The 13,498-nt window shown below is 39.3% G+C and overlaps 1 protein-coding gene across 1 annotated transcript in view; it reads left to right on the top strand.

Annotated features, from left to right (window-relative positions):
• The window catches only part of exoc4 (exocyst complex component 4), a 164,295-nt gene extending 154,971 nt beyond the window's left edge, over positions 1-9,324 (top strand). The window contains exon 19 of the mRNA XM_057854368.1: positions 8,029-9,324. Within this exon, the coding sequence (XP_057710351.1) occupies positions 8,029-8,266 (238 nt within the window). The 3' untranslated portion in view covers positions 8,267-9,324. The remainder of the gene's footprint in view (positions 1-8,028) is intronic.
• Positions 9,325-13,498: the final 4,174 nt, after the last annotated feature.

A 13,498-nucleotide genomic window follows, 5' to 3' on the forward strand; every position in this document is an offset into this window, starting at 1 on the left:
GAAAATGAATAGGTAATTTGGATGGCCATGGCTTTCAATGGCACCGACTTACATATGCCTCAATCGAATCCGAGTACATTGGCATCAATAGAATCGACAAACATGGCCGTCAATGGCATTAAACAAAGTAAATACCATTAAAAATGAATGGGTAATTTGGACGTCCATGGCTGTCAATGGCACCGACTTAAATATGCCTCAATGGAATTCGAGTACATTGGCATCAATAGAATCGACAAACATGGCCGTCAATGGCATTAAACAAAGTAAATGCCATTCAAAATGAATGGGTAATTTGGACGTCCATGGCTGTCAATGGCACCGACTTAAATATGCCTCAATGGAATTCGAGTACATTGGCATCAATAGAATCGACAAACATGGCCGTTAATGGCGTTAAACAAAGTAAATGCCATTGAAAATGAATAGGAAATTTGAACGTCCATGGCCGTCAATGGCATCGACTTACATATATGTCAATGGAATCCAAGTACATTAGCATCAATAGATTGGACATACATAGCCATCAATGACATCAATGCAATGTAAATTCCATTGGAAATTACATTGAAAGTGAATGGGAAATTTCCTATTAAAAATGAATGGGAAAGTTAATGGCAAATTTCCGGGGAATCGTAAATTTTTTTCCAAATTCTATCTACAACTGTTATCTGGAATTTTTTATGTCCAAATTATATAATTTGGTAAAAAATTGTAGGACTACATAAATTTTAACACTTTTTTTTGTTCCGAAATATCACCGTGTACGGGTGAACGGAATATTTTTCGGTGCTGTTTTTAAAATGAGCTGCGTCGCGCGAAAATACCGGTTGTTTCGATACTGGAACGGTGCCGATCGGTCAAACTGTTCGGGCGCTGTGGCGTGCCGTTTTTCCCATTAAAAATGAATAGGAAATTTTGGGGCAAATTTCCGGGGAGCCGTAAATTTTTTCCAAATTCTGTATACTTTTATGACCCTCACCATCCCAGAATTTTTGATGCCCAAATTATGTGATTTGATCAAAAATCTGATGATAATAATATTGGGCTATGGCTGAAGGTTTATTTATTTTCATTTTATTTAGAATATTTTATTTATTTATATTAACTTAACATTATACTTATGTTCCAATTTGCTAATATGTTGTTTTAAAAAATAAAAATCCTGTTCAATGGGAAAAAAAAATAACCTAGACATCTCAAAATCACACATTTTAGAGCTGTAATTGCAATGACGACGTGATATTTTTGCTTAAGGTTATCAGACCGTCAGAATCTCATAGCAGCACATGCCTACTATGTACACATGTACTTTGTATGTACGCGCGCGTGTTAAGGACAGGTTGTTCTTCCCATTTGGGGAAAGAGAGCGGCAGTCAGAGAGAGGGAGTGAGCTGGACAAGGGCACAGTAATAAGCATTGATCTGAGTTAAAACTGAGCAGAAGCCCAGCAGCCAGCACTGCAAAACGCATGGAGAACTCACAAAACACACAAAGAAGCATGCACACACAACCCAATGTGTGAGATGTTGAAATATTGCCACCATGTGGCTGATTTTCAAATTGCAAGATATATTTTTTGGGGTGTCGTCCCGTCCACCACAAGTTAAAAGTGAACGGGTGTTGCCTGGCAACAAGCCGACCTGGACTCAGGGGTTAATTTGTGCCTAATCCTGCCAGAACAAGATCCGGCACCTATTGATTTTGGCCTCCGTGTTTTCTGGGATTTATTTGGGCAGATCCGGCACCTCTCCTATATACAGTAGAAAATAATAATAATTAGGGTTGTTCCGATCATTTTTTTTTGCTGCCGATCGTTTTAGTTTGAGTATTTGCCGATCCCGATATTTCCCGATCCAATTGCTTTTTTTTTTTTTTTTTTTTTTTTTCGCTCCCGATTCAATTCCAATCATTCCCGATAATTTTTCCCGATCATATACATTTTGGCAATGCATTAAGAAAAAAATGAAAAAAACTCGGATGAATATATACATTCAACATACAGTACATAAGTACTGTATTTGTTTATTATGACAATAAATCCTCAAGATGGCATTTACATGATTAACATTCTTTCTGTGAGAGGGATCCACGGATAGAAAGACTTGTAATTCTTAAAGGATAAATGTGACTTTGTATATTGTGACTAAATATTGCCATCTAGTGTATTTGTTGAGCTTTCAGTAAATGATACTGTAGCCGTTTAACTTCTGCCCAAATGCATGATGGGTAGTGCAACCATGACTGTGCGTCGTGGTACCAATTGATATATCTTCTCTGCGTTGGGAAATAACATAGGGTGTTAAGAAAAAGATCAGTGGGAGAGGTATTGTAAGGCTTTAGCCATTTAAAAAAAGGCTCCAAAGGTTGCCAAAATTCACTCTACTCATTTTACACTGCATTTTAGCTCTATATACTGTATGGGTAAAACTGCGACATTATAGATTGAACGCGACAATGCGTGAGTGATAAATGTAAAAAATATTCAATCTCGCCGTTAACGCGATAAATTTGATAACCCTACCTTAAGCTTAAACTAAAGACTCTGGAAGAGTGTAACACATTATGTCTGTAACGTTAAATGCAATTAGAAAACGATTTAATTTAAAGAACAAGTATTTGATACACTGCCAATGGGTTTTCCCATTAACTGTGTATCAAATACTTGTTCTCCCCACTGTATATTAAAAAAAGGCATGTCCGATATTTTTATGCCGATTCCGATACATTGAAAATGACATGATCGGACCCGATCGATCGGCATCGCTAATAAATTCATTTACAGAACAAATGCCAAGAATTGCATTTTTTTTTTAAATAAAAGATTGACGTCATTTGAAAGAGTCAGAGATTTGTTGATGCACTGAAAAGATGGACCAACAAATCACGCCCATGAGATAATTTTTTTTTTTAATGTAAATTTGTGGCATCTGGGGAGCAAGCCGCCAGGATCAAACGGTATTTTGAACATGCCAAAAAAATTTGTATTTACTGTCGTTTTTCAAAAAGAAAAAGGATGGTTCAAAATGAGTCAGAAAAGCAACAACAGGCGATGAGGGCAGCTACAGCGATCATGCTAACGGGCAGGACCAGGTGCAGCAGGAGGCGCGCCTCGCAGCAGCTAGCCAGGTTCACGGACAGCCAGCCAGGCCGGGGCAGGAGGCTGCTACTGTGGTAGCAGCTGGTCAGGTTCAGCGCCACCCAGAGTGGGGGCCAGCTACAGCGCCAGCAGTCAGCCAGGTGGACCACTAACATCCGGAGAAACAAACAAACAGCCTAATTCAGAGGTGTCTTAACTTTTTGCAAAGAAGGCCAGATTGGTGTGATAAAAATGTGGGGGGTCGACCTTGGCTGACGTCCTTTACGTAGAACAATATATTTAAACAAATTTTAGCAAGCCATTCTGTGTGTCACATTTGCTTTATTTATTTATTTTCTTAATTAATAATTTCAACAATCTCGCAACTAGCCTTTGTGCTGTTCTCTTTCGACTCTCGGACTCTTGCGAAAAACTGCTGCTTTGAAATTAAACTAGCTTCAATTCGCTTCAATGGCATACCGCAAGCAACACGTCACTTCCGCTCATTAATATTCATGACATTAGCTACTGTTGCTAAGTAGGGACAAGCCACCGTTTGTCCCTAATAGGAAATGAATGGAAATCGTGTACGAAGGAGATGTTTACAGAGCTTAACCTACCAATGCTCTCAGAAAATGATGTGCCTGGTGCCAAATTCACTGGCAAAGATGTGGAAGAACATCAAAATGTTCAGTTAAAAAGATGGCTTGAGTGTCGAAGGCTGAAAAAGACAGAAAAAACGAGCCGAGTTTTTGGATCGAATCAAGGTAAGTATGAGATAATATCTCGTTAAAGTCATGGCGTCTGTAATTCTGCTCTCGCGTGCTCTCGCCTCCAGATGGTGTTTTGCTGTTTAAAAAACTTTTTTATTTTTTTTAAATGCCCTCCTGTTCAAAATTTTTCTTCCCCCAGAAATTGGAGATTTTAAGCTTTCCAATGATGTATCACACATGCATATCAGACAATACTGAAATTTGGCCAAATTGGGGGTCTCAGAGCGGAACCTCAAGTCACCTGAGTGTTTCCCGCCATTTATATATAACAGAAACGGTAACAGTGGCAGTCAGATACCATTGTAATTCTTTTCAGGTCATTCATTGTCAGACAGAAGCAGTACGGCACAATTTTTCGCTAAAAAAATAAGTTAAAAATATCAAAATGGCTTACCTCTTTGTCCTCTGAAAGACCATGCCAACCCAACAAAATGTTTACTTGCATATGAAATGTGAATGGATTCACGGAGCTGGTGTTAAAGTCCGCGCAAGTTAATTCGGTCTTCACATTTTTTTCCTCCCGAGTTTTTAGTTTCCGGAAACATATGAAGAAAACATCCTTCATGTGTCGTAATGTCTAGAGTTGTTTCTACAAGTTCCAAAAAAGCAAAGAATGGGTTTGTGTTTTTTATCGTAATCTATTTTTAGACCTGTTGAGAAACTAATCGCTGACTGTGTACGGTAAGTCCCACCTGTGGTAATGTGGGCAATTACCCGTGTTGTGCGGAGTATATCCTAAATAATTGTAAATTGTTGTCATGACATTTTTACCAGGGATATGATCTGAAATTGAGGCTTAAAGTCCCACAGAATGACAACTGGGCATTTGTGTGTTGTTTCAAGCACCATTTTCTGCGTATGTTCCGGGACCTGTACCCATCTTGTCATCCCTGCGCTGTCATATGTATTTTGCGTTCCGGCATGATTTACAAATCAAGCACCGACTCTGCGGCTTATTTAGGTACGCACAACATACGTCAGCGCCTTTTTAGAGCTATATGGTCATATCATTAGCAGTTTTTCTGTCTGCTTTCACACATGTGAAAGTTATTTTAAGCCTGGGCAACTGTTCTCGATTATTCAGATGAGTTTGTGTTTCTTGGACTCAAGGTGTCGAAATGCACTGTGGCAAGTGGCTGTTTTTAAATGTAGTTTGATTCGGTTAAAGAAGTGGGCTTCACGTGTATTGATTTTTTTTCAATGACCAAACACACAAGGAAACACAATGACAACAGTTTCACCGGTGGCCCAGTTTTATTTGGGCCCTGAAATTTTTCCACGCGCTGACCCATGTCAGCAAGTAACAAAGGGCTGTCTTCGCCCGCCACCAGCTCCACTAACACCCGTGTGACAGGAAGGCTCCTGACCTGTCTGCTTCAGGAAACTACACTGGCGCACGTGCACCAAACAAGCCAAAGTGGCGCGCCGTGTCTCTGGTGGAGAGCCCGTGGTAATAAGTACAGCTGACAGGCGTGTCAGAAGCTAGTGGGGTGTCAACAGATAAAACTGTTTGTATTTAGGAGCCCCGGCTGCGGCGCACTGTCACTTCCACTGCCTTCTGCCTCCCCTCCTGTCACCCTTTTCTTTTTGTCTCCCTTCTTTCTTATCTTCACACTTTTTCCCACCGTTTCCCTGTCATCGCTTCTCTCTGTTTGCAACGACACGCACCCGTTACAGTTGGGCTCAGCTATTAATTTTTCAAAGTAGAAGCTACAAGCTCTTCTTTCCAATCCTGTAAAGTTTCCTTTGTTGTATACTCACTGTATATTTTGCTTCTCTCTGGCTGCACTGTAATGCCGAGACAAAGCAGACTCATCAGTCCCGTCGGATGTTGTCTTGGTTGATGGAGAGGATGACGGCTAACCAATTTGTGACACCAAACATGCTGACCGAGGCATCTCGTAATGGCCTTCTCACTCATTCATTACTACAGCTGAAAATAAATTGTGATCGCTCTGTTCTTTTGTCACACGTAAGCTATGCAGCGTGAATTGACTTAATATTCAGTGTGGGGGTTGTTTAATTAGAATGTTTATAAATTACACCTCAGGGACACACATACGCAGCTGTCTTGTGGCTCGCAAATAAACAACACACCGACATGCGGATACGTCTGTTGACAATGATATTATATACTGTACCGATAAATACAGATAAAAGACAGTTGCAAATGTTCAGAAAGAAATACAGTGGGGCAAATAAGTATTTAGTCAACCACTAATTGTGCAAGTTCTCCCACTTGAAAATATTAGAGAGGCCTGTAATTGTCAACATGGGTAAACCTCAACCATGACTGACAGAATGTGGGGAAAAAAACAGAAAATCACATTGTTTGATTTTTAAAGAATTTATTTCTAAATTAGAGTGGAAAATAATTATTTGGTCACCTACAAACAAACAAGATTTCTGGCTGTCAAAGTGGTCTAACTTCTTCTAACGAGGCTCCACTCGTTACCTGTTTAAATGGCACCTGTTTTAACTCATTATCGGTATAAAAGACACCTGTCCACAACTTCAGTCAGTCACACTCCAAACTTCACTATGGGCAAGACCAAAGAAACAAAAGAGACAAAATTGTAGACCTGCACCAGGCTGAGAAGAATGAATCTGCAATAGGTAAAACACTTGGTGTAAAGAAATAACTGTGGGAGCAATTATTAGAAAATGGAAGACATACAAGACCACTGATAATCTCCCTCGATCTGGGGCTCCATGCAAGATCTCACCCCGAGGCTTCAAAATGATAACAAGAACAGTGAAAAAATCCTAGAACCACACGGGGGGACCTAGTGAATGATCTACAGAGAGCTGGGACCACAGTAACAAAGGCAACTATCAGTAACACAATGCGCCGCCATGGACTCAAATCCTGCACTGCCAGACGTGTCCCCCTGCTGAAGCCAGTACACATCCAGACCCGTCTGCGGTTTGCTAGAGAGCATTTGGATGATCCAGAAGAGGACTGGGAGAGTGTGTTATGGTCAGATGAAACCAAAATAGAACGTTTTGGTAGAAACACAGGTTCTCGTGTTTGGAGGAGAAAGAATACTGAATTGCATCCGAAGAACACCATACCCACTGTGAAGCATGGGGGTGGAAACATCATGGTTTGGGGCTGTTTTTCTGCAAAGGGACCAGGACGATTGATCTGTGTAGAGGAAAGAATGAATGGGGCCATGTATTGAGAGATTATGAGTGAAAATCTCCTTCCATTTGCAAGGGCAATGAAGATGAGACGTGGCTGGGTCTGTCAGCATGACAATGATCCCAAACACACAGCCAGGGCAACAAAGGAGTGGCTTCGTAAGAAGCATTTCAAGGTCCTGGAGGTCTCCAGATCTCAACCCCATAGAAAATCTGTAGAGGGAGTTGAAAGTCCGTGTTGCCCAACGACAGCCCCAAAACATCACTGCTCTAGAGGAGATCTGCATGGAGGAATGGGGCAAAATACCAGCAACAGTGTGTGAAAAGCTTCTGAAGAGTTACAGGAAACGTTTCGCCTCGGTTATTGCCAACAAAGGATACATAACAAAGTATTGAGATGAACTTTGGGTATTGACCAAATACTTATTTTCCACCATGATTTGCAAATAAATTCTTTAAAAATCAAACAATGTGATTTTATGGGTTTTTTTCCACATTCTGTCTCTCATGGTTGAGGTTTACCCATGTTGACAATTACAGGCCTCTCTAATATTTTCAAGTGGGAGAACTTGCAAAATTAGTGGTTGACTAAATACTTATTTGCCCCACTGTCATGGCTAGACTTAAGTTTGCTTGAGTAAATGTAGCCAAAGACTAGGACTTTTGGAATAATGTTGTTTGGACAGATGAATCTAAAATTGAATTACTTGGGACACCAAAATAGAGAACATGTTTGGCGTAAACCCAATACAGCATTCCAGGAAAAGAACCTCATACCAACTGTGAAGCATGGAGGTGGAAGTGTCATGGTTTAGGGATGCTTTGCTGCAGCAGGACTTGGCCAGCTCAAATCACTTTCCAGAGATTAGGAAAAACAAATCAGACACCTGAACATTTCTTAATAAAGAACTGAATATTTCATGGGGTGTCCTAATTTTTTTCACATGACTGTATGTCTTCTTAACTCATTGGCTGCCGTTGACGACGACAGATGTCCATTGAAACGTTTCTTTCCCTCTCTTTTATCTTCAGGCAGTACTATGAGATGCTCTACAACACTGCGGACGAGCTCCTCAACCTGGTGGTGGATCAGGGAGTGCGCTACACTGAGTTGGAGTACATCAACGCCCTGTCGCTACTCCACCGCAGCCAGACTGGAGTAGGCGACCTGAGCACCCAGAACACCCGGCTGCAGCGGCTAAAGGAGATCGTGTGCGAGCAGGCTGCCATCAAGCAAGCCAGCAAGGACAAGAAGATCACCACAGTGTGATGGCAAACTGTCTCATCTGTTTTTTTCCATTTACAGTCATCACACTCCATTAATAATTGCAGTTTGAGTCTGTTATTCTTTTTTTTTTTGACTGAATCTAAAAAGGCAAATGTTATGACCTTATTCTTGTACACTCAGAAATTCTCCTCCTCTCTCTGCTCCTGTAAACAAAAATCCCGGAACATAAACTTCCCCCTCAAGCGGCCCTCCCTGTGTTTTAGTTCATTAACTTGGAAGAGGAGTACTTAACGAGAGGAGCGGGAGGAGGAGGAAGAGGGCTTTGTCAATACCTCGGCGGCCCCCCACAATCAATCATATTGACACTTTGGCCCGGGATCGATGGGAAAACAGCTGCAGGTTCCCCCCGGACAGGTTTGACGAAACTTGGCGAAAAGCCTTAAAAAGCTGCTACTTGCCACGATTCAATACATGGGGAAACTTGAGCAGAATGTTAAGTTACAGCTTATGTTAGAATGCACAATAAAACGTGCCACACACTGATTTATCTGCTTTTTATTCGTCGGTCACACGTCATTTTCTCAGTTTTTCATAGACAGTCGCGTGAAAAAATTAGGACACCCTATGGAAGCCTTTGTTTTCATAAATATTTGGTCATGTGGATATTTAATATCAATATTTTGATTGAAAAAGATACAACTTTCTATAAAATGTAATTTTAAATAAATGCAATTTTTATTGAGGAATAAATTAAGACACCGCCACATTCAATCCCACTTAAAATGGCTAAAATCACAAGTGTATCGCATCAGGTGCACATGATTACAACATCATTACCCAGTGTTTTGAAGGAGGCTTGCCTTATTTAAACCTCACATTCAGTTTGGTGTGCCCCTGACTGTTGAAGTGAGAGAAAACACCATGGTGAGATCAAAGGAGCTGTCTGAGGCCTTCAGAAAGAAAATTGTAGACGCTTTTGAATCTGGTAAGGAATTTCAAAAGATCTCAAAGCCTCCAGTGGCCGAAAGTGTCATTGCCTGTAATTGACTTTCCTATGTATGATTTTAAAATTAAGAGTTTTCCGGTAAAATATTGTCTATAAAAGTTGTAAAGCAATAAAACAACAAAAATGAATGAAATGAACAAAAAAATATATTTTTATCATGGGTCAAAATTATTTTTCGAACAGATCATGTGACTACCACCTTAGACCAACATTTGCTTTGCTTAGCCAAAACCACCCTAGGACCGAAGAGGCAAGATGGATGGATGTCATTTTTTCAAATTTTTTCAAAAGCGACAACAACTACTTAGCAAGAACCAAGGATTGAAAATGTGGAGCATGCAATGCCAGAGAGCACTGCCAAAATGGTGAGCGGAGTTTCAATTTGCCCCACTAAAGATGTTAATTGTACAACAGAGCCACCACCGGTGTCTTGCCAATGTAGTTACCCCCTTCAAAAATTGGCCGCGGTAGCCCACACACACACATTAGTTATGAGTTATGCCGATTTGATCAACTGAAGCCAGAACCACTGTTATACTGTATATTTTGGACATCGATGTTTATTATACTGGAGAAACTCCATACAGGACTTTAATTACAGTAATAACAGTTATAGGTCATCCTACAAGTAAAACAGTAAAACATTGCCTTATTCTATGTTCAGTATGTATGTTACATTAAAAACCTCGTAGATAACCACATCATTAGGGCTGCAGCTATCAAATATTTTAGTAGTTGATTAATCGATGGACTAGTTCGAATAATTTAGTAATCGGATTAGGAACATGAAAAATTAAAATATCTGAGCTGAGCCTTTTAAATGAGGATCTCTGTACAACAAAAGAACAATTAGCTAACTTACATAGAAAAAGTTCGCTAGCTTAAATGCTATAAAATGCTAAAGTTTTTTTACAATGCTCTTAACAAATGTTTCAGACACATATTCCCACAAATAACGACCAAATATACCTATAAACTAAATTATGAATGCATTAAAAACATTAGCTCAAACAAAAACACGTTGGTCTTAACAGGGAGCAGTTGCATGCAGCCATGTGAAAAGAGGCAGACCTTATTCAATAAATCTAAATGCAAAAACTTTCAAAATAAACCATTACAACGCCACTTTAATTAAAGGAATACTTGAAGCAAGAAAATGTAATTATTAAATTTAATTATTTTTTTCTAATGGAATACTTGAGTTAATTGATTAATCGTTGCAGCACTACACATCACCAAAACACAGAAATGAAGTAAATCAGTGCAGCGCAGTAGCTCCGGTCAGGGGATATAATTTTTGACGAGGGGTAACAGCATTGGCACGACACCGTCGGGCATATCATATTCAATGGATGACGATCTTGGCGAAAAGTATAGCTGTCCTAAGCAGCCTGATTTAGAATTCCCCTCAAGAATGATGGGAAACAAAAAAAAAAACGCTCATTTTCAACTTACTATTATAAATATTCTTGCGCGCGTTTCGGGGTCATCAACATGTTGTGCAACCCCTGCCCCAAAACTCTGCCTATGCCTCATACCAACTGTGAAGCAGGGAGGTGGAAGTTTCATGGTTTGGGGATGCTTTGCTGCAGCAGGACCTGGCCAGCTCTCCATCATAGAATCCACCATGAATTCTATCGTGTATCAGAGGGTGCATGTGAGATCATCTGTGAAAAAATTGAAGCTGAAGAGAAACTGGAACCTGCAACATGTCAATGACCCGAAACATACATAAACCCACCAAGGATTGGCTGAAAAGGAAGAAACGGAGAGTCCTGGAATGGCCGAGTCAAAGCCCAAATCTTAATCCCATTGAGATGCTGTGGGGTGACTTGAAACGGGCTGTACATGGAAGAAACCCCTCAAACATTTTATAGCTGAAAGTATTCTGCGTTGAGGAGTGGGGTAAACTTTCAACAGACCGATGTCTAAGACTGGTGGATGAATACAAAAAGAAACTTTTTCCTCAGTTAAAATATGCATTTTTGTTGAAATTCTTCTTTTACTCTGAAACAATGTTAATTGTTGTTGTTTACCTGCAATTAAATCACTTTCTTTTCCAGAGATTAAGAAAAACACGATCAGACATTGATATGTAAACATTTCTTCAAGGGTACCAGGGTTAGAAAGATGTATTTCCTAAAAGATAAATTTTAGTACGTGTTATAATAATTTGATAATAAAACCCCTCTTAATGTTTTCATTTTATTAAAATTTGTAAAATTATTTTAACTAGTAGGTCGCCATTGGTGTTGGAAGTCACAGGGCGGTGACGTCACATGGGCACGCTGCCAGACTTCCACAGTGTCACTCTAACTGCATAAACATGTCGTCATTTCTGCCCTTCCAATTTGAACCCGAGTGGAACGTGAATAAGAACAACAGCAAAAGCAAAATGAACAGGAAAGACGGGATGAGATGAGTAGCGTTCATGTGTCCACTAGAGCAGGAAAGTGTTTGATGTCAAAAACTTTGCCGATCTTCACCGTAAATTATTGTGTGATCCAACTTATTCCAATATTATTATGGCAATAGTTAGCATCCAGAGCTGTCGCGTGCTTGGCGTAAAAGCAGTTGTCCTGATTGCTGATCATCCTGCCGGTGTTTTCAGATTTATCAGACTTATCAGATAGATGTTGCTCCAGAAGCTTGCTTCCCGGTGAATAAGCGACACGGAAAACGAATAAATGTATTAAACTTCGTTTGATTGCTGGCTTTTAGTGTAATTTTCTGGCCAACAGATTATAATGTTGCCTTATTTTGTACATTGAGATCTAAGAGGCAGAGAATGGCGAGTTGACACAGGTGTTCAAATTCGTAGCTCGGACCGCGCCGTTTATTGTCATAAGCTTCGGCTTTCACAACAAACATAAAAATCATATAGTGAAAATACAACAAAAATTATATTCATATCTCTCAAAAAATAATGTTCACGAAAAGAAAAGTGCTTTAATCTGTATTATTAAGGCCCTATTCTCACACAGTTAAACAACAATCCAAATTCACAATCAAAATGAGCATAAAACTTACTCAGACTTTGGTCAAAATCTATTCAAACATTTTAGCAACTCGTTTAGCTCAACAAATACACTGAATGGCAATATTTAGTCACAATATACAAACTACGTTGCTGGGAGCCATTATCAGGAGTCTTGTATGTTGCGAAAACATACAAATGAACGAAAAGCACAATGGACCGCACTAAAAAGGAAACTACGGCGTCAGTCGAGGGACAAAACGCACTCATTGGCTTGATCTCTAATTTAAAACTCGCCATTGACACCTTGTGTTGTATTTAAATCACTAACTTACATAGTTAAAGAGTGACTCTGTGGAAGTACAGCAGCGTATCCATATGATGTCAACAACAATTTTTTGGTTTAAAATTTTACAAAGTTTAATAAAACAAAAACAATAAGAAGGGTTTTAATATCAAATTATAATAACCATAAGTGGCCGAAAAGCGTCATTGCATGTAATTGACTTTCCTATATATACATATATATATATGTATATTAAAGTTTTAAAACAATAAAACGGCAACAAAAATGAATGAAATGGACAAAAAAATATTTTTTATAATGGGTCAAAATTATTTTTCAAACAGATCATGTGACTAGCACCTTTGACGGTCATTTTTTTGGGGGGGGTTGAAAATATTTTGATTAAATAATGACAAAAATGTCCTAACCAAAATGTAGCCCAAACACAAATCAACACGACTTCAATCCAAAAAACTTGACTTTGATCCAAAAAAAAAAATTTTTTTTTTTTTCCGTTTTTGTGATTTTCAAATTTATTTTTGCTTTCAAACATTTTTTTTTTTTTTATTGAAGCAATTTTTTTTAATTGAAAAATAAAGACACAAATCTACCTCCTTATGGCTCCACCCAGGGGATACAATTTTTAACTGGGGTAACTACATTGGCACGACACCGGCGGGCGTACCATATACAATGGATGACGATCTTGGCGAAAAGTATTGCCTAAGCAGCCTGATTTAGAATTCCCCTCAAGAATGATGGGAAACAAAAAACACTCATCGTCAACTTATTATTTTAAATATTCTTTAAGTTAATTGTATTGCTGACACTGCGTTTCGGGGTCATCAACATGTTGTGCCCCCCCTGCCCCAAAAGTCAAACTCCGCCTATGATAATAACTTGTACTAACATTTATTATTGTAGGAACTACATGTCTTTCTAGCCGTGGTACCCTTGGGGTGTCCTAATTTTTTCACATTACTCTCAATATTTGTACACCAGTTG

Source organism: Corythoichthys intestinalis, chromosome 13, assembly GCF_030265065.1.
Source record: "Corythoichthys intestinalis isolate RoL2023-P3 chromosome 13, ASM3026506v1, whole genome shotgun sequence".
NCBI classification, from domain to species: Eukaryota; Metazoa; Chordata; class Actinopteri; order Syngnathiformes; family Syngnathidae; genus Corythoichthys; species Corythoichthys intestinalis.